This window comes from Xyrauchen texanus, chromosome 25, assembly GCF_025860055.1.
Source record: "Xyrauchen texanus isolate HMW12.3.18 chromosome 25, RBS_HiC_50CHRs, whole genome shotgun sequence".
Taxonomy (NCBI): Eukaryota; Metazoa; Chordata; class Actinopteri; order Cypriniformes; family Catostomidae; genus Xyrauchen; species Xyrauchen texanus.
The window spans coordinates 37691407-37717971 of NC_068300.1; the positions used below are offsets into that span (position 1 = coordinate 37691407).

Genomic DNA, 26565 nt, shown 5'->3' on the forward strand with positions numbered 1-26565 from the left:
TTTTTTATATAATACTGTATATTTAGGGGAAATTCATTGGAGCTTTTACTATTAAATGAAAAGTTTACTTGAAGATATTTTATTTTTCCAAGTTTAAAACTGAAGTAGAACATCACTGAATGTGACAGATGTGTTCAGAGTTGTGAATGGTTTAAAGGAAACAGCTATGCCATTTGTTTATGAATGCATCTTCACATTATTTATGAGTGAACAGCCTTAAATGGCTTCACAATGAAATCGCTCCTAAATTTCCACAGCTTCTTCAAAACTGAGGTGTGAATGACCAGTTGAAATAGTTTATTTAATAGTAATAATGCAGATATGACAGGGAATTATGGGTAGAAGATGGAGTGGTATAATTGGTAAATGTTGCAAGCCAGACTCAAACTTACATCACCCATATGAACACAGCTAAATGTTTCAGAGCACTAGGCTATGACTCAGATGATATAAACATCACAAAAACACACCCTCAGTCATTCAATTAAGGATACGGTCCAGATTGCACGTTATACTGGCAGAGAAACACAGCACCACTGGGATTACAGATGTCTATATTTAGTGTTTTATGTACATGAATATTGGCAGAGAAAATCTGTACATGAGACACAGAGATGAAACACATTTACACACACCAGATTCACAAACTGAGGTTATACACACAAACAGACAGTGGGGAAACGCTTCAACAATGTCAACTTTCATATAGATTTAAAACACTTTTTTATCACTAATAATTATTGTGAATAAACAAAAATAACAGTTAAAAATAAAAATTAAAATAATTTAAAAAATCTTCTAAACTGTGTTTTGAAGACAGGGCTGGAGAGTGGAGAGAAAGAGTCATTGAGCTACCTCTGCAATGGCTGGCTTAAAAACAAAACCGTACAAACAGAAAAAACTTAGACATACAGCGGACAAATGGTGCATGCAGTGGCCAAAAGAGAACTGCGACTCCTCAACTCTCATTTCCATGGCAACAGCAATGGCACCCCCTGAGAACAAACCTTCAGGTGCCTAAGGTCGCCTGAGAGTGCCAGACTCGGTAATGTAAACATAAATACAGAGGTTGATATCGCACTCTACAGGCAGTTCAGAAATTGCGACACATGCGTCGTTAGCATTAGCGTTGTGCGCGAGTAGTCAGTCTGCAAAACTCTCCTTAGTAGAATATCACTTCGAGTTAAATAAACTTCTTTTTTTCTCATTATATATATAATATATTTACTTCTGTGCAGAGTCTATGCTTCGGAGTATCTCTGTTTTTTAACAGTACTTCCTTGTTTTCACCAGTTTACTCTGGTATTTGACTGAGTGGCCGTTGTGTCCCACCACATAAACATCCAGGAGGTAACTCTTTCCCGCTTCGAGGCCTGTTATGGTCTCTGTGGTGACAGCCTTTTGCAGGTTGGCGCTATGGAAGTATTTGCAAAGCACCTTCTCGGACTTGCGTCGGCTCTCCGGTCCAGCGCACTGGTTCTGTTCACGGCGTCGATGCTCTTCGGCATAACTTTCAGAGACTTCGCGTTGGTAAACGCAGTACTTATTGCGCTCCTGACTGCCAAGCCAAGCCACTGTGACGGAGGAGCAGGTACGCAACTTATCGAAAGCCTTTATGCGGGTATCCTCAGGTAGGGTGGGGAAAGGTTGCTTGCCTCCGGCACGGGTGCTGGCAAGCACTTTCAAAGTGGAAGCACCCTTGCGGGACCCTCGCAGACGAATCAAGTACTTGGCTTTGGGCTTGCCACGGAGTTGGAACTGACCAACACCCTCAACGTTTTGAGACAGAACAAGCTTCCCATCACGGCGCACCTGAACTTGCACTGCATCCAGACAGGCATGGAGGAAGAGTGTGACACGCTGATGAGAGGACACTGGTGCAAAACGAAGGAATTTACTGGCCTTTCTCTTGATGAAGACGTTGAAAACTTTCCCATCCTTGAGTTCCACAGTCTTTTGCTTGGCTTCCTCCGTGGTGCGGGCAAAGGTACCCACGTAAGCAGTGCTCATATTGGTGCCCATGTTCATGGCAAACACATCAAAGTAGTATTGCGTGTCAGGCTTTAGGTCCGACACTGTAAAAATGTTCTTGTTGCCAATGCATATCTTCTGTATGTCTAAAGCCTTGGGCTTAGGGATGTATGTGCGACTTATCTTATTGCTCAGAGCTCGGTTGGTGGTAAGGGAGCGATCCTTACTAAAATCATTATCAGATGGGATGAAACCAAAATGAGCAAAGTCAAAGGGGCTGAAGTCCCGGCCTGGTTTTGGAACGGTAATGAATGGATCATCCAAGCTCATTTTTGCTTCTGCCGCACACAAACTCTTGAAGTTGTGCTCCTTGTTAATAACCACACAGTACTGGATCGGTTGGCCCATTATAGAGCCCGTAGGGGTGGGTTTCCAAGCTAACGTGACAGTGGTACGACCCAGCGCAGTGACGTCAACTCTAGGGTCGTAAGGTAGCTCTGGGTATGGCTGGTCGGACTCAGGAGTTGTGGTAGCATAGATCTTGAAGTTGCTGTCCTTTTCTGTGGAGAGGATTTCTAGCTGATACAAGCCTGAAGGAGAGCTGGTGGCGATGAATGACTCTACGTCATTTCCTTTGTAGGTGAAGAGTTCGGTACCTTCACTGACCGTGACTTGCTGTTTCTGCTGCTCAAGAGGTTCTGGCTCACCTGAGACACACAAAACACAAAGATTCACAAAATTAGACCTTGGAAATAGGGAAAGCAATCATAAGTAATTGAATGATTCTGGTTCCTCTTAAGGAGCTCCACATAATTCGCATTAGGGTGACAACACACAGTTTAACCCCATATCAAGCGGCGTTTTGACCTCCACACGCAAGCGCTGCAGAGCATGTCTTGTTTTGATTTTATTTTAATTTTATTTTAATTTTGTTGCCAGTGCCCGAGTAATGATAAGTCTGAATTGTCCATTAATTACTGGCTGATGCTTTGAAAGTTCAGTAGCAACAGGGTCTTTTAAAGTGGCGCGTTACAATGCTTGACGGATAACTTTTCATTCCATAGAGTTGAATATTGTCGGCAAAGCTGACGTGAGAGTTGTTGAAGCCCCATTAACAATGCTGATTCCTTAATGATTCCATTAACACTTATTTTGTACTTTTGAGAAAGAAATACTTAGTAATATGAAATGTAAATGATGTTCAAGAACCATTAACGGAACAGAAAGTCATAGCAATCAGTTGGTTTCAAACCCCACTTGTGCAACAATCTTAGAAAATCAAAAGACCATAGGAAATGTGTGTGCCCACAGAACAAACCACAGACATTAAAAACAAGGCCCCATTTGTAGGGGTACAACTGCATGGTGCTATTTACAGATGCACATTTTGAATGATGAGTTGTAAAAACCACATGCAAACGTGGGCCTTATAAACTGTTGAACAAATGGATAGAAAGCTCTCTCTGAACATCAATGATGTTGAAATTTAACATTAACGTACACATAATGGCACATTTCCTCCTCCACTCAAAAATCCTCTCATCTTGTTGTTTACTTTCCACTTCCTCCCCACATCCCAATTAGCACCAGTGGAAAAAGAAGAAGAAATTCCCATCTTAACGGAAAAACCATCATTAAATGTGTTGATACTAGTGAAGTCATTATGAGCTACCTGCTCCACATGGACAGATAGCCAATCGCCCGCTGGCCGCAGTGTTTTCTATCCAAATAGCCTTGTACATCAGAGGGCGACTTTCTCTTTGCTTTCCCCAGGAACCCTAAGCTAAACAGAGACGCCTTGTGGCTCCACCGTCCCAGAGTGGAGATCTCTTTTCAGCTGGGTGCAAAAGCATAATATTATGTTTGTCAACCAGAGAACTAAATGAACATGTGTTGCACTCAAAGACAGGCTTCCAGTGGATATATTCAGAAAACATAGGGAAAGACTTGTGTGTATGTACAGCCTATATTTACTGTCACCACTGTATAGTTCAAAAAACTACAGAAACTACCCTTCCATATCCCTCTTCTTTCACAGTTTGGGTTTCATTTGAGAAATAGAAGTGAAATGTTTCATTTTAAAATCTGACATTTGATTTACGACTTTGGTTTCTTGTTAAAAGAATGGGATGCTGGTGTGCTGGTGTTCCAACAAGGCTTATTTTTACTAGGTTAACTAGCAAGACTTCTTTGGTCAAGTCTTGTGATTTCTTGTGAGTGAAGAAATGAGTCTGAAGGCGGCAATCATCTATCCATGACTGATATGTCTTTCAGGATTTCACATCGCAGCCAAGTCAAGGCGTTAGCCGAACAGAGGCCATCATTACATGCTGTATTTTGTAACAAATCAAGACCCTTTGAGTAAAACCCAAATGGTGGGGGTCTCTGTGTTTCATCAGACAGAGAGGAAGAGGGAAACACAATATCTGGGAGTTATTACAGCCCTCAGAAAGTCAGAGATGATCAGAGACCCTCGACGTCTCGCAGGGAGACACTTATGTCTTTATGTGAGCTTACACATGGACATGTTCTGCTGTGACACACGTTATTCTGTTCTATACATTTGGTTTCACACACGTGGTCAGAGGCACTTTGCTTGGAGATACACTGCTGCATGTGTCTGGAGTGAAATACAAGGGTGTTTTAAGAAACTTTTTTGATTTATTCTTTTAAATACTGTCCAGATGTTGTTAGAGAAAGTAAGGTGATGGGGAAGAGTGAAGAAAATAGAAAAGTAAAAGGACGGAGAAGGAAATAAGGGGAGAGCAAACTAGTCAAAGCTTTGAAGACGCGGGATAGTCACAACCTTCTTTGCTTGAAACATACACAGAGTTGACGAAAACAGTGGGAGGAATTCTACAGCACTATGTGTAATCACATGAAAACATGCCCAGGTCAGACTCTACCCCTTAAAAAAAAAAAAAAATTTGATATTTATAAAACAAGATATTTTAGAAAATTATCTTATAATAAATAATTATTTTTATAAATAAATATTTTTACATTTGTAATTTTGTAATAACATTTAATTTAGCGATAAATGTGAACTGGACATATTCTCAACAGGTTATTCACTCCATTTTCCTCTTTTTCGATCTTGATGCCTAGCTTTTCAGACTGCAGTCACATGGAGCCCAAACTCACATGCTCCCAAACACACATTGACTGAGCAAACACCGCACTAGACACGCTCCATGTCTACACAGAAAACACTTATTTACCTGTGGCCATGCTTATTTTTTCTGCATTTACAAATTAGATCTATTTTTGGCATAAAACTGTCCATGGGGGACAACTGTGGGACATACATTTTGACTGCTCAGTTTTTAGATCAATAATTTTGAGAACTTCAGGAGAACTCTAAAGCAGCATATTAACTGAAATGGAACCTCATAGGTGACCAATTTGGAAATACCCTACAAAGCATATCTGTATACAAAAAGTGTTCTTCACAAGAAGAGCATGGGAGACTTTTGTGTTAGCATGTTGCCTAGCTAACGACTTGACACACTAATAAGCATAAAAATGCACAGCACACATACATATTGGGTAAAATAGTGTATTTAAAGGTTTTTTTTTAAAAACATTGTATCACTACTTTGATTTATTGCCTAATTGTATTTCTAATTAACACTTAATCACTTTGTCAGCCATCTTGAATTGATTTTTTTACTGGGATTGCTTTCTCTGAGAAAGACACTTACTGTTCAGTGAATTTGGCCGAAATGAGATATTTTAAAAGGCAGTATGCAGCCTACCTATTGGAGCACACTTCGTGCCTGGAATGTGCCTAAGAAGCCTTAAAATGCTGCCTATGTAGGCAGCTCACTAGATTTGGAACATAGCCCAATGATTACCAGGAATTTCTACATTATAACCACGGTTACAATTATTCCTATTTAAAGCTTTTTCTTTTTTTCTTTTATCCTTTCAGGTTATTTTACAACTCAGTCTAAACTTGAAAGGAATCCCAAACCCTCTATGAAAATGATTCCTAATTCTAATCAGGTTTAATCCTGTGGAGAGAAATGGAGATGGAGATATCACTGTCTACTTTAATCCTTAAACTGTATTGAATTGGTATGGGAGATGTTCCTTTGTTCCACAGATCTAAGAGCAGTTTTTCTAATGATAGTTTAGAACATGGAAAACAGGTCTTAGATTACTGCAGAGTTGCAACATTGATTGGGAGATTTCATTTGAATACCTGATCCTTCTCCACTGCGTTCCTCTGGGAGCTCCTGCAATGTCAGTCTCCACTCAAGGGAGCATCGCATGGTGTCACTGTCACTAACAGAGGAGTGTTGTCTTCCTCCACCACAAAATAGTACCTGCACCAATGAGAAATTGAGGAAAAGTTAGTTTGTGCTCAAACAATGACAGTGTGTACACAAGTATAGCCTCATAAAAACAGCATCATTTATGCAGGAAGTTAAGTGACTCATTGTGGGTTGTGTACCAGATGTTGCTGTTCGTTTGGGCTAAACTGCTTTTGATGCCTGTGTGAAAACTATCCATCTGTAGCCATTTCAATTTGTAGGTCTATTTTATATTACAGATGGGTAGTCCATGAACTCATTTTAAAATCAGCATATGAAGGAAACGTCTATTTCAGTTTCTGTTATGCTTTATGTTATTTTTACTTGGCTCGTTGTACGTATCACGGCACTCTCCTGATGAAACGAACACTAGAGGCACTAACAACAATTCCTTTAATTCACTTTCACACAAAACACGAGTAAAACTACAGATTATCAGTTCAGCACATAAACACGTACTTTTTGCTCTTTTCCTCACACAATGCTATATTATGTCATCTAAATACTTTTACAACAGCGGAATACTTATTTGCATTACATAAACCATCTACATTTACACAATTGTTCAAGTGTGATTATGTTGCCCAGTAGCTCAACAGAATATAGATGCAGATATTAAAATCTGATATCAATATTAAAGCCCTTTTACTAGAAATCTCCACTTTCACTTTCACATTCTTCATCATATCACCACCTACTGAGCAGCGAGGAGAATTCATATTAAAAAAGGACTTAAATATTGATCTGTTTCTCACCCACACCTATCATATCACTTCAGAAGGTGTAGATTTCAAAACAGGAGTCTTATGGAATACATTTATGCTGCCATTATGTGCTTTTGGGAGCTTCAAATGTCTGGTCACCATTCACTCGCATTGTTTACACTTACAGAGCTGAGATATTCGTCTTAAAATATTTTTTTGTGTTGAAAAAGTAAAGAAAATCATACACATCTGGGATGACATGGGGGTGATTTTTCTTTTTTGGGTAAACGTATTCTTTAATGCATAAGAATGAGAAAAAAGCTGTTTAAAACAGTTTAAGATGGATCAGAGCACGTCACCGCAGAAGGTGTCAACTTTCCAAAAGTATTTCACGTCAACTACCCAGATGAACATTGAATTATGTAAAATGTCATAAAACATTTCATAAAAAATAAAAACGTAAAGACTAGTAATAATATTTTCTGCATTAGGGCTTGAAAAAAATGACAAATCCCTAGGTATGCAAGGTTACATATAACGCTGTTGCTAATTTAGCCCATCTAATTGCAGTCATGTCTCGCCTGTAAAAGTACTTGAAATATATTAAAACCGGTCCCAAGACACAATGTACTGAAATTAGAACTAGCTGCTCTTTTAAAGAGCGCAACAGAATTAGAACCATATTCCCTAAACACAACGCTGCTACTTTATCTTTGCTGTCTAAACACATCTCTGCAGCTTTTTTTTATTGTTTTAGCACCGAGTTGCAACTGGATTAGCATAGTTTTAACAATGCGTTACACAAAGTGGATGTCTTTTAAAAAACACATTGAATTGGTTACTGTGTTTTATCTGTACATTTCACAAGATGAGGTTTCACTCTGTATTTTTTTTCCTCATTTTACTTCTAAAGAAATGAATAGTAATTTTGAAACATATGTTTCTCAACTCATGTGAGATGAAGAGTCATATTAGTGATCTTACAAAAGCGCTTTTATTCGACATGGAGAGGGTCTCCTTATGGGGGCGGCCATGTTAGGATCACATGACCATCTGAATACTACATGCTTAATCTCAGTAACTACCTGTTTTTGAACACTTTCATTCATGGATTAAATTAATCCTATTTTTATTTTAATTTTTTTATTTTTTTTTGTGCTTGGTGAATTTCTACAATGGCATTGCTAATTGAAAACAACTGCGTTTGAGTGATGCAGCATCCAAGCCACTAGGTGTCAGTGTAAACCACTTTGATATACTTAAAAATAATACTGAGTGCACCTTTAAATATTATTATTTTTCTATATTTGTAATCAAAAACTAGCCTACTATTAGCATACCACATAGTACATCACACTGAACACTGCCAACGTCTAATAAAATAGTACTGTTTGTGAAACAGAATGCATTATTCAACAATAAAGGCAGTGTTTGGAATAGCATAGTACACAACTTCTCTTACTGTCTCTGCAGTATAGAGTATAGTATGTACCGTTTACTGTGCACAGTGTGTAAATTATCTGTATACAAGGAATAACCAGATACTACATATGCCAAAATGTGCAGTATACAAAAGAGCACACTGCATCCCGCAATGCAATGACTTCACCTTTCATTTCCAAACGAACAGTTGATATTCCTTTTCAAACATATCCATGGAGATGGAAAGTCAAGTCGAGCACACAATACTGCATATTTTTGCCATGTTGTCTATGCATAGATCACATTTGCATAGTATGCACACTATACATACTATATGCTGCATAAATTGTAAGAGTAGCATGGTAGTTTGCTATTTGATCATAACACTATGACCTTTTGATGATTCCTTTTCTGAGCAAAGACACCTTACAGCTCTATGTTCTGCACAATAATTATGATTGATGCATACTAGATTGCCATGTAATCAACGCTATTAGCACGCTCTGCAGTTCATTAGCAGGACATAACATTGAAGGAATTACTGGCAAGGACATCAAACGAGAAAAAGCAGAGTAAGTTTTTACTATAAAGTGTTTTTAAATTGCGAAGAGCTTATGACCATCTGTGGTATGTACATTCTGATGAATTCATCCACAGTCCTTGGCAAAAATAACCTCAGAGCCTTTTGCAAAAACATAGCATGTGGTAGAGTTTGATGGACGTGCTGAAAACAGAGGGTTTACCTCCCTTTGAGTGCACCTGCTACTCAGAGCACTGCTTCATCAAACACACACTTGTTGATTTCCCAGCATGTCATCCATAATGCACACAGTATCTAACGCTCATCTGATGCAGTATGGCCATAATAGTTTCCATATTTCTTCTCCCACATAAAGACATATCCACACATTATATACAAATGCACCCATCCCAGGATGTTCAAATATGAAATGTGTTCATGTGAAGAAAAAATAATTATATATATATAAAAACATGAAAAAAGTATGTCTACCATCTAAGAATAGATCCTCATTATATAGATTCAACCTAGTTTTTTCTATAAGAATACATCTTCACACTATATCTTGCAATTGCAACATATTTCTGCATTTTCAATATCATTTCTTATTATTTGTATATTACATCTCACAATTGCAATGAGAGAGGTCCGCTGAAGAAGCTGGTACTCCAGAACCTTGCAGGACCATAATCAGTCCTTTTATTAGTAGGAACTAATTGTTGTACATAGTAAAGAATGATAACTTGTTGTCGTGCAACAGATTTGTGTGTGTATGTTTGCTTATGAATGTGTGTGATGTGAGCCCACCTTTTGGGTGTGTCCCTGAACAGGTATCCACTGATCTCAGCTCCATCGGGCATGACAGAGGAGTCATGAAACAGAGCTTTATCCCTGATCTGCATCTGAAAGAGGCCTTCGTCACGTGTGGGCAGCTTCTGTCCCATTATCCCCAAAACCAGCAACATCAAACCATAACATCCACAAATCAGCTTCATCCTACAGAGAGAGAGAGAGAGAGAAAGAGAGAGAGAGAGCGAAAGAGACAGGTCACTTGACAGGTCACTATGAACTGTCATTGTATGGAAAGTACTGCGTAAAGATATTTAAAAAATTACTACTTTTGTGTTCCACAGGATAAAGTAACAGCATACAAACAGTTAAAAACAGTTAAACCATTAGTAGTGGTCAACAGATGTTTAAAAACTTCAAAAGAAAAGAAAAAAAAAAACACTAATGAAAGACCTTATTAAAATCCCTCCATAATATTAGCTCATTCTTTTTTCCCCAAGGAACAATTTCTCTTAACATTTAGATAAATGACTGGATGGTACAATCACAATATAACAAACAAACCAAATTACAGCAAATCTGGGTCGAGGGGTTCAAATGAATGTATACACTGACCACCTTTGATGTTTTGGTGCTTTATTAACTCAAGGGGAGGCACAGCTGGGGTGAAATACGGGTAAGCAGTGGTTCATTCTGCACACAAACAACATTCAAACAACTCATTAGAACATCCAGGCACAAACAAACACACATTGACACTCACAGATGCACACATCTGCTGTCTGAGTTTGATCTGTGATGGGAAAACACACACATACATACACTTTCTCTCGCTAATCGCTGTTTGAATGCTTGTGTATAGTGTCCAAACTGACGGTACAAAAAATAACAATGTCTAGTTGGTGTTAAACACCTGTTTGTGATTTTTCACAGAACATCTCTTTTTTGGTGAGCTAATACATCTGCTTCATCTACATATGCTCTGCTGAACTGCGTTTGGCTGTGCTGGGGTGGGTTATGCTCTGCTGAACCCGGTTTGGCTTTGCTGGGTGGATTAGGCTGTGCTGAACTAGGTTTGGCTTTGCTGGGTGGATTAGGCTGTTCTGAACTAGGTTTGGTTGAGCTGGGTGGATTAGGATGTGCTGAACCCAGTTTGGCTGTGCTGGGTGGATTTGGCTGTGCTAAACTAGGTTTGGGTTTGCTGGGTGGATTAGGCTGTGCTGAACTAGGTTTGGCTGCACTGGGTGGATTAGGATGTGCTGAACCCAGTTTGGCTGCACTGGGTGGATTAGGCTGTGCTGAACTAGGTTTGGCTGTGCTGGGTGGATTAGGATGTGCTGAACTAGTTTTGGCTGTGCTGGCTGGATTAGGCTGTTCTGAATTGGGTTTGGCTGTGCTGGGTTTATTGGGCCTTGATGAACTGGGTTTGGCTGCGCAAGGTGGTTTAGGCTGTGCTGAACTGGGCTTGACTGTGCTGAGTGTAATAGGCTGTGCTGAAATTTGTTTGGCTGTGCAGGGATGGGTTATGCTGTACTAAACTGGATTTGGCTATACTGGAATGGGTTAGACTACGCTGAACTGGGTTTGGCGGTTTTGGGTGGGTTAAACTGTGTTAAACTAGGTTTGGCCACACTGTTGTGGGTTAAGCTGAGTGGAACTGGGTGTGGCTGCGCAGGATTAGGCTGTGCTGAACTTGGTTGGGTAGGCTGTGCTAAACTGTGTTTGGTTGTGCTGGGGTGGGTTAGGTTGTACTCAACTGTGTTTGGCTGCGTTGGGTAGGTTAGGCTGTGCTGAACAGCATTTGGCTTTTCTGGGGTGGGTTAGGTTGTGCTGAACTGCGTTTGGCTGTGTTGTGGTGGGTTAGGCTGTGTTTTCTGTTCTGGCGTGGGTTAAGCTGTGCAGTACTGGGTTTGGCTGTGTTGGGTTGGGTTAGGCGGTGCTGAACTGGGTTGGGCTGTGTTGGGTTGGGTTAGGCGGTGCTGAACTGGGTTTGGCTGTGTTGGGTGGGGTTAGGCTGTGCTGAACTGGGTTTGGCTGTGTTGGGTTGGGTTAGGCTGTGCTGAACTGGGTTGGGCTTTGCCAACTGTGTTTGGCTGTCCTGGGGTGGGTTAGGCTGTTTTGAACTGTTTGGCTGTTCTGGGGTGGATTAGATTGTGCTGACCTGTGTTTGGCTATACTTGGGTGGGTTAGTCTGTTTTTGCTGTTCTGGAGGGGGTTAAGCTGTGCTGTACTGGATTTGGCAATAGTGGGGTGGGTTAGGCTGTGCTGAACTGGGTTTGGTTTCGCTGGGTGGATTAGACTGTGATGATTTGGGTTTGGCTGCGCTGGGTGGATTAGACTGTGCTGAACTGTTTTTGGCTGTGCTGGAGTGAGTTATGCTGTGCTGAACTGGGTTTGGTGTGTTGTGCTGCATAAGAATGTGCTTGGGTGGGTTAAATTGTGTTGAAATAGGCTTGGTTCTGCTGGGGTGGATTAGAATGTACTGGGTTGAAGTACATGGTGTTGAACTGGGCTAAACTGTGCCGCTCTAAATTAGAATATACTGGGGTGGGTTTGGCTGAGCTAAACAGAGTTTGGCTGTGCTTTTCTGAATTAGATTGTACTGGGTGGGTTAGGCTATACGGAACTGAGTTTGGCTGTGCTGGATTAGAATTTGCTGGGTTGGTTAAACTGAGTTGAACAGGGTTTTGCTGTGCTTTGCTGGATTAGATTGCTGGGTGTTTTAGGATGAGTTGAACTGTCTTTGCTGTGCTGGATTAGAATGTGCTGGATGGGTGAAGTTGAGCTAAAACTTGGTTCAGCTGGGCTGTGCAGAGTCTGTCTGTGCTAAAATGGATTTGGCTGTATATGGGGTCACATGATATCCTCTTTCTATTGATTTGGTGTCATTGATTGGATCTGAAAGCAAAGCCCAATCTCCCCTGATATAATCTTGCTAATGATGGCAGATTAGAGTGATACTCCACTGTCATTAACATTGAGTGAGTGCTTGTCCTTTTATCGACCTCTCCAGTCATCCTTCCTCCTCCATCAGCTTTTATTCCCTCTTTTCTTGACCCCATTCACTCACTCTTTATTTGCCACTCTCAGATCCTTCTTTCTTTCTCTTCAACACACGTTCATTCATTGTTTTTTGTTTCTTTCACACGCCCCTTTCACATGCCCCCCTACATTTGGGCTAATCACAAAATCCACTTAACTGCATTTGCACACAAGACACTGGTCTTTATCATGCATAACATTTTCTTTTACCTATCTTCCACAGCAAGAGTGTACTGCTTATTTCTCCTGTGTTTACACCGATAAACCTGACACTCTCATACCAAAAGAGAAGCTCTCTCTTAAAGGTATAGTTCCCCCAGAAATGAAAATTACTTTATTAGTCATTACTTGTTACTTTTACTTTCTTTCTTCCTTGGAACACAATAGGAGGAGATGCTATTGCTTTAAAGGCTCAACTTCTATCCCTCAATATGCATATGGGGCTGTCAATTTATAGTGGATATCCTTAAACCTGATACTGTTAAAATGTAGTGTTTCAGGGAGGTCCAACTAAACACATTTAAATTAAGTCATTGTTATACTATTCAGTGCAAACACATCTCCTTTATTTATAGAATGCACCTTATTCACCAAAGTCAGCGCTATTTGACTGGTGCAATTAACCCTGTTCTATTACCACCCATGGAAAGCTGGTTATAAGCATAATTTTGTTCAATAGCAACGTTTGTGTACATTTTCTAGTGATCTAGTAATGAAATAATGATCAAATAATGGGGAGGAGCATTATATGATTAATGATGGCACTAGGCATATATCTAGGCACGCATTATAGGCAATTCATGTATCCAGTGGTGGAGTGATAGTATATAGTCATAGCAAAATATGCCAGGTCACAGTAGTCTTCTGCGTCCTCCACAATCTTCCACTGCACTGTTCTGCATGACTGATAGAATCTATGTGGGCACAATTCATTCTTATGGCACTTTTCCACTGCATGTTATGGTTCAACTCGTCTAGCCTCTACTCACTTTACTTTTCTGAGCGTGCTTTTCCACTGCAGTTTAGTGCCGCCACAACGTGGGTGGGAGTATAGGCTGATCGTCATAGTTGCAGCGCCTCTACTGCCGTGACATCTTAAACGTGACACAAAACAATAAACAATAACACGACCGCTACCTGTTAGCTACTAGCTCATTGTGCTGCATAAAGCAGTTGTTGCATGGTGATTTTACACAAGTGTAACAGTTAAATTGGCCTGGTTGTTTTAGAAGCAAGCTTTCCAGTAGCTGATCAACTAAATAAAGTGAAGCTTTCAAGCAAAGTATAGAGTTAAAATAACAAAACATACCATCCTCCATCATGGACCAGAGCACTCTCCCTCCCATTGTTCACCGGTCTAGATAGCGTCCATTTGGTCAAACCACTTCCACTTTTTCTTGATGGTTCTGTAGTCACTTTTAAGTTTTTTTATTTCCCTACACTGTTGGTAGGTCTGGTGGTAGCCGTGTCTCAGCTGTAGATTTATAGTTTTTTTTGTCGCTAACAAGAGGAACGTCTGCACCTCGTTTAATGACCACAGCATGGTTTTGCGCACAGACATTTATTTTTACACTTTGAACGTTGTGTGAACAAATGATACTGTTATCTCTGTAGGTAACTTTAAAACTAGCGGGTTGATGTCCCACGTCAAAAATCCAGTGACGCTGCTAGTGATGATTCTCTCTGACCAATCAGTGATCTGCAGGGTTTGACGTCACATTTAGTATCGGCTCGGCTCGCTTGGAACCTCGACCGAGGTGGTACTAAAAAAGTACCAGGTACCAGGTACTATCCACAGTGGAAATCCCCCAGAAAGCGAGCAGAGTCGAGTTGAGTCGAGTTGTACCGTGCAGTGGAAAAGCCCCATAGTGTTTAGTGGAGAGCTTGGAACTGAATTAGCTGAACAAACGAGCCAAATGTGTACAAGTAGATGGCCATTGCCTGGGACAGGAAATACATGTGGAGAAGCAGATGATTCTTGTTACAGACTTCTAGTATCCATTTGAAACTGTCTGTAGAATATTGGTTGCATTCGCAGTATAAAGCAAGGAAACAGGAACATGGATTTTCCACTAAAACTTTGTCAGGTTTTGTGTATTCTGTTACATTTCCCAGCGCAGAAAGCATTCTCTTTCTAAAATAAAACTTAAAAACAAAGCTCCATCTGGAACAAATAAAAGCTAATGTTTAATTAGAGCTGGGGAGAATGTCTGATCGGAATTTGGGGAAGGATAATTTGAAGGCAGAGTTAGCCGCAATCGTGTCAACTTTGTTTTGCTGCTTTTTAATATATATTTTTTCTGTATTCATTTGTTATTTCCAAATATTTATGTGACTGAAATGGGTTCATTTGGGGTCCTGGATCACTTAAGAACCATGTACAAAACTGAGATGTGTGATGATTTAGATCTTGTTATGGTTTCGGAGGGAGAGTGTTGTGTGTGTTTGTTGTGGGAAGGTCGTAGAGTCATAATGAGTTCATAATGTTAAACAGCTTAAACCCTTTGAATGCAACAAGCTGTAACATTTGAATAGCCATCCTCAAAATGCCTCTAATCATCTAACGGGCAAGTAAAACGTCGACTAATTTAAACGCAGCGGTGCTATTTAAACAGTTTACTCCTTAACTTTAAATTCCTTTAACTCTTTTTAACCTCACTGAGTATCATTCTGTGATCTTAACGGTCATTAACGGTAATTGTTCAACACAATTGGATTATACGAATCTTGTGACAGGTGCAAGACAATGTTTTGCTGCATTCCACTCTGGACAGCAATTCATCTAATTTTCTCCCTAGAGAGAGAAATGTAATTCTCTTCTATAATGACTTTATCCATATCAGATGAAAAAACGATTCATCTCCACTGGGAGTTTAAAGGTTTTAGGAAACATCAAAGTCTGACTGATTAATAAATAATTAGGAGCACATAATTCCATCACCTTGTCGTTAAATTACAGGAAGTGATTAATCACTACAGAAAGTGTGCAATTCACAAAGAATGGGTTGGAATTAGCATAGACTACGGTGTATAATATCAATATCTGAGTTGCAATACAATAATATTGCAATTCTTTATGTTTAGTATATTCAAAACAGTGATATATTGAGATCTTTTACTCGCTTTGGAGTTCCGCACAACAAATGCAGAACTTCTTGCTTCAAGAGGCGGTCACACTGTGCTTTGAGCACACCATTTTTTTTTCAGGCAATGCAACGAACCAGGATATGATGTCACACGTGAGGGCTTTTGGTTTAAGTACAAAATACATCACAAATAAAAATTTATTTTAGATAAACATTTTCAAATATATTGTCTACTCACTTTCTTGCAACAATAAAACTCACAACTTTGATATACTGTATATATCCTTTAAATTGAGCCAAGATGTCAGGGTGTGACGTTTCCTTCTTCTATTGGTCACGGGTCCTCTCGTCGTATGAATTCACGGTTCAGTGAACTTTGGTACGCAGTGTCCTACGAAATTTCTTTCCCATGAACTTGTATTTCCAGTATGTCTTGTTCGGATGTGTATTATGACCACCACTTTACTTCATCATAGAGTCTCAAAAACAAATGAAAAATGCTATAGACAAATTTTTTGCCAAAATATTACAAAAAAATTTAAATAGTTAAATAAACACAAATATTATATAATAAAATTGTATTATAGGGCTGTCTTAAAAATTTTAAGTATATATAATATTTTATATTTCACATAATTAAAATGCATTAAATGATTGTGGCAGATAAGAAAAGCATTGGTAAGACATTAGAAAAAGTGGCTTTAAAAAGCAATATATTGTTTTTCGCTGCCAATTAGTCATTGTGCCATTGGCTGTTCAGGAGAACCAGTGTACCTCAGATTTGGCACAAGCAAAATTTTCCCGGTGGGCCGATGCACTTTGGGGCTGATCAAGGGCAGAGTGGACATAGGGAGAACTGAGCGGGCCACGAAACGTGCCGAATGTGCCGCGATAAGCAAAAATGAGCCGTATAGTTATGTAGACCACAAAATGTATTTTTTTTTCACACTGAATGAAGGTGTTAAATCAACAGATCTAATATATATAATACAAAAATATGTAAAAAAAAAAAAAAAAAAGATTGATCCTTGGCTTTAGAATGTTGATACTGTATTGTGAGGTAAAATACTGTGATACTTTTAAATGTATTTTTAATGTACTACAGTACATTAAACAGGCTCAGCAAGAGTAACACCAGATTCACACATACTACATAAGAGGGGCGTGAGCGTTGCGTTTGGGCTTTCATATTGGCCGCGTTCTCTTTTCTAGATTCCTACGGCAACGGTGGGCAGTCGTGTGCACTTGTTTATCAGTGTACTTGGCCATGATTAGTTAATTTATCAAAGGCCCTTTCAAGGCAAGTCAGTCCACTCTGCGGTCATCTTTGGAACGCTCTCGGGCAGGGTGGGCAGCTTTTTCTTTGTAAAAAAGCAACATAAAATTACAGCTCCTGTCTACTTGAATGGGGAAAGACTGAAATTTCCAAAAAGTTTGTTCAAGATGCTGACCAATAATTTGTAGTGTATAGTTGGTTCAGTCTAAATATTGTTTATTTGTTATTGCATATTTTCAAAAATCGCCTGATTATTTTAGTTTTCTATGGCACCCAGAGCTGCTGAGTTTTGGGCAGCTCTGGGTGCCATAGGCTCGGCGCTGAAATGAACGCCTCTTTCACACTGGACTCGGAATCAGAGCATAAGCGACGCATATTTGTGTGTTTTTATATTAATTACAGCTTATTTCTGGCTATATGGTATTATTATATATATATATTTAATTATTTTTCTGCGCTCAATCCGGGTGGTGAAGGACGAATCTCAGTTGCAATCTCTGTGTCTGAGACCGTCAATCTTATCATGTGGCTTGTTGAGCGCGTTACCACGGAGATATAGCGCATGTGGAGGCTTCATGCTATTCTCCGCGGCATTCATGCACAACTCACCACACGCCCCACGAGCGCTAACCACATTAAAGCGACCACGATGAGATTACCCCATGTGACTCTACCCTCCTTAGCAACTGGGTCAATTTGGTTGCTTAGGAGACCCGGCTTTAATCACTCAGGGCTTTACAGTATTATTAAGTGTGACCAAGACAAACCGTGTAAAATCACGACCCGGCCCCGCCCTCCAACCAGTCACAATGATGATCACGTCAGAGCAGCTATTGCCTGTCAGTCAAACTACAGCAATCCTGACACAAACAGCGGTGAGCCAACATCTTTGCTCTAACATGTGTGTGGGGTGTCATGTCTTTCTCACTTGCTTTTTAATCTTGTATGGCTGAAGGTTTTTTACACACACACACACACACACACACACACACACACACATACTGCCTCCATACAGCCTCTCCTCTCTATACAGCTCAGTATGACATTTGAACCCTTTCCCAGAGGTGGGTTGTAACTCCCTACATTTACTCAGTTACATTTACTTGAGTAACTTTTGGGAAAAAAATTACTTTTATGAGTATCTTTTATTGTGGTATTTTTCAATCTTACTCAAGTAAATTTTTTTAAAAACTTTTACTTCGTTACTATGGGTAGCGTTCCTGTCATTACACTACTGAAATTATTTGAATAATTGTTAATAAATGCATTATTTATACATGCAGTGAAAATAAATGATGATTAAGGCTAGCATTCTGTCTAACATTTTCTTTAAGTAATAATTTTCCCAAAATCTTTAATTCTTGCATAATTTCCCTAATTCAATCCCAGATGTGTTGGGTTTTTTCTTCTTCTGCAGAACATAAATTAAGATTTTTAGAAGAATATCTCAGCTCTGTTGGTTTATACAATGCAAGTGAATGGGTACCAAAACTTTTAAGGTCAGAAAGGACATAAAGGCAGCATTAAACACTGGTTCAATCCATGTCTTCAGAAGAGATCTGATAAGTGTGTGTGAGAAACAGAACAATATTTAAATCCTTTTTTACAAATAAATCTCCACTTTCACATTCTTCTTCTTGTGTTTCTGGTGATTCAATTCTTTGTGCATATCGCCACCTACTGGGCAGGGAGGAGAATTAATTGTAAAAAAGGACTTTATATATTATAAAGTTATAGATATTTATCCACACATATCATATTGCTTCTGAAAAATCACTGGAGTCATACAAATTAGTTTTATGCTGCCTTTATGTGTTTTTGGAGCTCAAAAATTCTGGTCACCATTCACTTGCATTGTATGGACCATCAGAGTTGAAATATTCTTCTTAAAATCTTCATTTGTGCTCTGCAGAAGAAACACATCTGGGATGGCATGAGGGTGAGAAAATAAGAGCATTTACATTTTTTGTTAACTTTCCCTTTAATTTGATGCATGGAAGAAGGAAGTCATATGTGCTTGGAACAACATGGTGGTGAATGATGACTATTTCCATTATTAACAAAAATATTAATCGTTTTATTAATAATAATAATTCTGTAATGCATGTTAAATGTGTATAATGTGCTGGAATATAGGAAAACAAACATCCATTACATTATATGTGAATGTAACTAATTGCTCACTTCTTAAGTATTCTTTTATTAGATTCTTTCTTACTCTATCTCGATTATTTTTTTAAATTATTACTTTTAATTCTACTTGAGTAATTATTTTAAAGTAATTGTACTTTTACTTGAGTACATTTTTTGACTACTCTACCCACCTCTGCCCTTTCCTGTATCAAAGCAGAGGTGCAAAGCAATAAAAAACCTTTCATTTCCACAGAGATAAGCAAGATGTTTCAGATTCTGCTTAACCAGAGGCAGGATGACCTGAAACTGGAGACTGGCTGAGTTTGCCTCAGCTTCTGTCAGTGTTTCCTGAAACCTCTGAACAGAAATGTTCTGTGGGTTTAGTCCCCTGGGCTCCTAATAGCACTGTTCTGCGCACACATACAGCCAGAGTTTAGAAAGCTGATGAAGAGGAAGAGGAACCAATTTCAACAGCAGAATACGATAGGGACAATGTTGGATTTGGTAAAAGACTTTGTGAAATATGTTTTATTCAACACAGCCCTAAAATCAGCAGTTGGCCCAACTATCCTTACAGTGGTTCTTGTGCACTAATAAGCCAAGCTGATGTGGCATTGTTCAAACCGTTCAACATGCTGCTTCAAGGCTTTCATATAGGAAGAAAAATCAGATTTTTAGCAAATCCTTCTCAAATCTGTTTAGTTGCTTGTTGTTGGAACAAAAAAGAATGCATCAAATCAAACCCAAACCACATTGTATTTAAAGTAATGTTAAAATGGAGTTTCAGTCTGAATGGTCAGATTGGGACACAATGTATAAGTAACATCAGACACAAAGTGCAGAAGTGCTTACAGCTTTGTCTGAATAATAATAATTCCTTACATTTATATAGCACTTTTCTAGACACTCAAAATGCTTTACATAGTACAGGGGGACTCTCCTCAACCACCACAAGTGTGCAGCATCCACCTGGATGATGCAGCGGCAGCCATAGTGCACCAGAACGCCCACCACACACCAGCTATTAGTGGAGAGGAGAGAAGAGTGATGAAGCCAATTCAGGGATGGGGATTATTAGGAGATCATGATAGATAAGATCCAATTGTAGGCTTTGGCCAGGACACCGGGGTTACACCCCTACTCTTTGCGAGAAGTGCCCTGGGATTTTTAATGACCACAGAGAGTCAAGACCTCGGTTTAAAGTCTTAATCCGAAAGATGGTGCTTTTTTATATTATAGTGTCCCCATTACTATACTGGGGCATTAAGACCCACACAGACCACAGGGTGAGCACCCCCTGCTGGCCTCCCTAATACCTCTTCCCATAGCAACCACAGTTATCCCCAGGAGGTCTCCCATCCAGGTACTGACAAGGCTCCACAGAACGGTTTCTGACACAGTATATGCTAACACTTACATTGTCTGATGCACCTCGAGAGTTCAGCACTGTGGCAAGATGTCATTATGGACATGTGCATAGATGAAAATGTTCAGTTTTCCATTCACTCTCTACACACTGACAGCTACTCTATTCTAGTCTCTTCAAGTCAAGTCATTGCCATAGAAACTGATTTAGATATAGCGGATATTGACTACACTGTCTGCACAAACTAATTAGATTGCATCAATTTAAAAAAAAAACAGTGCAGACAGTCCTAATCATCAGATTTTAAAAGCAAATCAAAATTGGATGCACTGTGAACAAAGCCTTACTTGTCTCTGCCCTGATTTTACCTCATACCCCAATGTGTCCATCTCACCATTACATTATATTGTAATAGACGAAGGTCTTTAAAGTTGAGGTGCTTGACATGTACTTTGGCATCATGCTTGTGCCAAATCTGAGGTACACTGGTTCTCCTGAACAGCCAATGGCACAATGACTAATTGGCAGGGACCGGTTTTGAGAGCTGAGGTCCAGAACTCCAAAGTGGACACTTGGCTGCACGCTTCTTGTTTACTTTGGCAAGAATTCCAGAGAGCATTTGTTGAGTAAAATCTTTGAAGATATTTGTGAGATTGTTGTACATTTGAAAGTGTGTGAGAATGTGCAAACTATTCATAAACAGCATACCTTTGGTGTGTATCATTTCCATGCAATTTCAAGATGACTGATATGGTGTAGATCTAAATCTAGATCTTCCATATAATACACCTCTGTTCAACCGTCAGGCTGAATGGTTCTGAGTATGGTGAGTAACAGTTACATTAGCATATCAACTTGAGCACAGTTTGGCAATGTACGATTTCAAACCGTTCCTGGCATGGATTTATCGGAAGGATTAGTTAATCAAACTCAACGTAATGGTGGAACACCTTAGGTATTTGACGACTCACAATTGGTCCCATGTTCAATCTGTCCACTCCAAACCTAAATTAGCAGCACCATGATGAAAAAAAGAAGAACTAGTACCATCAACAAGCCTGGATCGGTACTGAAGGGCATGGTTCCGCAACGAGAAGCATTCGGCACAACGGTGGAAAAGAACCTAGTGTTTCCTAACCCTATTCCTAAAGGCCACCCAAAAATGCACATTTTGGATGTGTCCCTTACAGGGCAAACCTATTTCAAGTCTTGGGGACTTTTACTAATTAGCTGATAAGTTAAAATGGTTTGATTAGAAAGACATCTGAAGTGTGTAGTGTTAGAAGGCCTTCTGGAAAAGGGTTGCACAAAACACTCTTCCACGTAAACAGGAGAACATATAAAACCCTATCTGGTCCTTCTAGAGGATTCAGGTTGAGATGTCCCACTCTAGACTCAAAGTATCTTCTCAAAAGGTCTTATCTCAAGACTTCCAATTAGTACCACATCCAGGAATGTTCATTTGTTGCTAAGCTGAGGGTGTTGGGGCCACTTTCTCCAAGTGCCACACAAACAGACAATTGAATGGAAAGGGGGGTGGGGGTCAGCTTTGACTGATATTCACTTCATTGCTGTCTTTGTAAGAAGAAGGAAAGATCTCACAGATAATCATGGACTCGTGGGACAATTTTTCCCTCTCGCACCACCCATATCTCCATACCGAGAGCAAAAGAACAAACAGTCCTTCTAGGAATGTTAATGTATCATCTTCCAACCACGCACAGAAATTACTGTCAAGTAAAATGTATATTGAGATCATTGTGTGCATCTCCAACAGGAAACACTGGATGAACCATTTCAAAGTGAATCTCAGCTCAGCTGCTTTGGGAATAAACACATATGGAAATGAACGGATGGGGGGGTCACAAAAAGTTCGAAAAGCTGCAATTAAATCCCTGGTTCTCCTTAACAGGACATGACACACAGTCACGTCAGACCCCACAAAGACCAGCATGAGGATGACTGTATTGCCTCATCGAACTGTCACTCCAGCGTGCACACAAATGGCTGTTGCAACAGTGGCAGAATTCTTTCGCAGCCAGAGTTTTCATATGCAAATAAGGGTTTAGATACGCTATCCAACACAGACCTTCCCGTTCTTAGACTTTTGTTCCTGTTTCATTCTTTCCGAGAGAGGATGGGAGGCAGTGCAGCTTGGCCTCGCCACTAAATACAGTTATTCAAATTCCCTTATTCTGAGACTGCTTTTCATTACATCTCCCAAGCCCAGAGAAAAATATCACTCTCTCCAGGAACCACATCAGGTAGCCAGCAATCCATTTTTAGTATGCTGTGTGTCTGATAGTAGACTAATCCTCACAATACTATCGGAGAGATTAAAAATTCCTTCTTTTCTATACATATTCCAAAGGAAAGGATGCAAATGGGACAAAACTCTCATACAGATAGGTAGCTGACATGAAATTTCAAGCAGTGACAGCAGTACAGCTTTCTTAAACTATTTTAAACAACATTTTCTTCACAATTCTTAACTCTAAGAAGTCTCATCTTTTCTGTATCTCAAGCTAGAATTTTAAAACTCGTTTTGAGTGAATAATTGTACCCTTGGAACATATTGTGTACCTTTATAGGTTCCTCCGCGAACAAAAAACTTGCCTTTTTGTCTCTTTAACGGTACAAAAATGTCCCCAAAACAAGGACACCACCCCAGTGATTGCTGCTGTACCTTAAACAGTATTTGTTTTTCTGAGAGTGTTGTATACATTTTACACATGCCGTTTTTATGACCTCATATTAATTCTATACGGAGACTATAAAGAATATTTTTACTCTTAAAGATTCAAGCCAAAACACAGCAATTTAAGCGAACAGTCAAAATGCGAAAATGTGCATATCTTCAAAAATATGGTGATCAGCTTCAACATCTAAAAGATGGGTCACCAATTTGAAAAACCACAGTCCTGATGTGATCTCCCGATTAGGTTCATCCGGATCTCAGGTCTCATAAATTGATGCATTTACACATTTTGTTCTTCGAATGAAACAGCTAAGCCCTGTTTACAGCAAAATACACACATAAAGCAACATTGGCTAAGTATATTTACAGCGCGTTCTTAATGTGGCACAGATTATATGTGAATATTTGAGACTATTGGATACTATTAAGACTATTTTCTTATTTTTACAAGGTCTTTTTTATTATGTCTGCCAACCTGAAATATTTCTGAAATGCACTTTGCTTATAACATTTCATATTCATATGACATACTGATTCCCGAAACAATGTAAGTTGTTTTTTTTTCGTACCAATGCTGGGAAGGAAATTTAGAAACTGGACCTCTTTGAACTTTAATTGAATACTTTGCTCTAAAATATACTTTCCCTTACATGAATTTGTAACCTAAAATCTTGATGTTGAAAAAGAGTTCATGTTATTTGTTCACTACCGAGATGTAAACTGCTCGTTTAACTGGAAACCTTGACTTACATTATGTATTAAACTGCATTTGACAAGCCCTAGAAATAAAAGATCATTTAAAGCATTGCAGCAGTGTAGATGTGTGCCAAGATTGCGCATCTTGCAGGTGCGTTTAAAAGAGAATGTTTGGAGAAGTTTGTGGCAAAGCAGAAATTAAAAGAAAAACTCCCCACATGACTTTCACTTGACATATGAGTGGACGCAGTAGCATTTAACACTATTAAAGATTGACTAAAAAGACGCACAATTGAGAGGGGGCACGCATTTTGATGTATTGCGTCTGGTGGATTGGAGCGCATGGGAACTGTCTCCAACACAATGTCCAAGCCCCAAACTCCCATCCAAACACCTCCTAAAGAGCACCACACACCTCCTCTGAGATCGAGAGGATCTGCAGGAGAACATTAATAGCGCCTGCGAGCTCAGGCTTGATGGAAAGCTGTTTGAAATCTTTAACTTCCAGGAGTTTGTCAACCGCAAAATGCCCGGCCCTCATGTTCTGGCAAGATGTTCAAAGAGTGTCTGTCTCTCCGGAGAGTCCCGCAGTTTTTTCCCCATGACTGCAGAAGTTTTCAAACTCTTTTATGAGGCATGAAAGCATGCGTTTCGTAAATGCAAAGGCAGGTACATCTGAGCAATGTCTGGAAATAGTGCAAATGCTCCTTGGGACATTTAGAAAAAGTGTTTTAAATGCATCTCCTCCTGAGGCTCGTTCATGGAAATCAAATAATCAACAAAACAACAACATTTGCTGTGAATGTTCCTTACCTTATTCTTTTGGGTAAATCCCTCCAGAAAAAAGTCTGCCTTGATAGAAATAGTGGTATGGTTATTTTTATTTAGTTGTCTTCCAGTAGTGCAAAATGTTCTTGTCTGTATAATAAAAGTGTGATAAAGTTGTTTCTTTAAAAGATTCCTTGAGTCAGGTCTTCTATGAATCTGTCTGTGCACTCTCGGGTCTAAGGGAATTTCTCTGGTCCCAAAGTTAGTTGCTTGTCTTTAGTGGGTATCCTGAGCTGTTCTCCTGCTGTTCTCCTCAATAGAGACCGAGTCGAGAGTCAGACTGCTGTGAACTCTGTGTGCGCGTGGAGTGTCTCTGAAACACTCTCTCTGAAGACCAGCCCACTCATCTGAGACAGCACAGGAAAAAAAACACTGTCCTACTCATGTCAACATTCAAGAGGCTTTACAATGCCACAACACCAATAAACAGATATAACATGCATATGGCGGGCAAAGTGGAAAACAATACATCAAATCTGAATATATAGCCTAATGTTATAAATATTGAGTATATAGGCCTATATATGTATCATTCTTTAATTCATATTATTTTAAGATTTATAACTTATATATATATATATATAAATCTGAATATAAAGTTATAAATCTTAAAATAATATGCTATGTGTAAATCCTGAATATATATATATATATATATATATATATATATATATATATATATATATATATATATATATATATATATATATATAGTTGCTGGAACTGAATATACACTTATAAATTCAAATATACTAGACACACAGATATGCATGCTCAAATTCACAATGAAAATAAGCTAACTGTTTTAAATTATGTGTGTGAACTGACCGATCTTGAATAACACTTTATATTAACATTACTTTGGTTATAGGGGTTGTTAATGATTAATAAGTCATTTACAAATACAGTATAAATAATTAATAAACAATTAAAACAACATACTTGACTTTCATGTAATTCCTGTCAAACAGTGAGACATTTTACAGTACCTCAAATGTTATTAATGCTTAATAAACCTTATTCATGGTAAGTAACCTATGAAATTGTACCTTTGTGCAAAGTGGTCACATATGAAGGAGTTGCCAACATTAGAAACCTGTACATATGTTGTATGATGAGCATGAGACATGAAAAATATTTTTTCAGATGACTTCATTCGTAGTAGCACCATTCTTTGAACATCAATGTGACAAGAAAAGTGACGACACAAGTGAGTTGAGTCATAACAGTAATGAATATAAACACAAAATGACATAATCCCTCCTTTAAATTTTACTGTAATAGTCTATTTTTTGCTGCATTGTGTCATAAATCATGAATTAGGACACTTTATGTTTAATTAAATATGGATAAGTGTATTTATTAAGCATGTATTACATGTAAGTTTAAACACTCACTATTTGACAAGCATGAAAGTTGCATTTTTATTCATGTTGTTATAACAGGATATAAATGATTTATAATGCATTTGTAAATGACTTATTAGGCATCAATAAACCCATTTATAAAGCCTTAATAATGTGAACATTAATGGGAAGTGTTCTAATGTTAAAAAAGGGTAATAAAGTGTATATATATATATATTGCCATTTTAAAAGCTATGATTTGGTTTGCTCACTACTTTTATTCTTCTGCTTGTTGATCATGAGTTCAAGTCGAAGTGATTTATTGTCTTATCCCTCCTGTGTGGTAAAAGAAACAAAATAGAGTGTCAG

The 26565-nt window shown here is 38.9% G+C and overlaps 1 protein-coding gene across 1 annotated transcript; it reads right to left on the minus strand.

Moving 5' to 3' along the window:
- On the minus strand, positions 1-25122 carry ndnf (neuron-derived neurotrophic factor). The gene is given in 5 exon segments (XM_052092102.1): positions 1-2678; positions 6179-6235; positions 6238-6302; positions 9744-9932; positions 24836-25122. Coding segments are annotated over 4 exon segments (1722 nt in total). The 5' UTR covers position 9932; positions 24836-25122; the 3' UTR covers positions 1-1266.
- Between the last annotated feature and the right edge of the window lie 1443 nt (positions 25123-26565).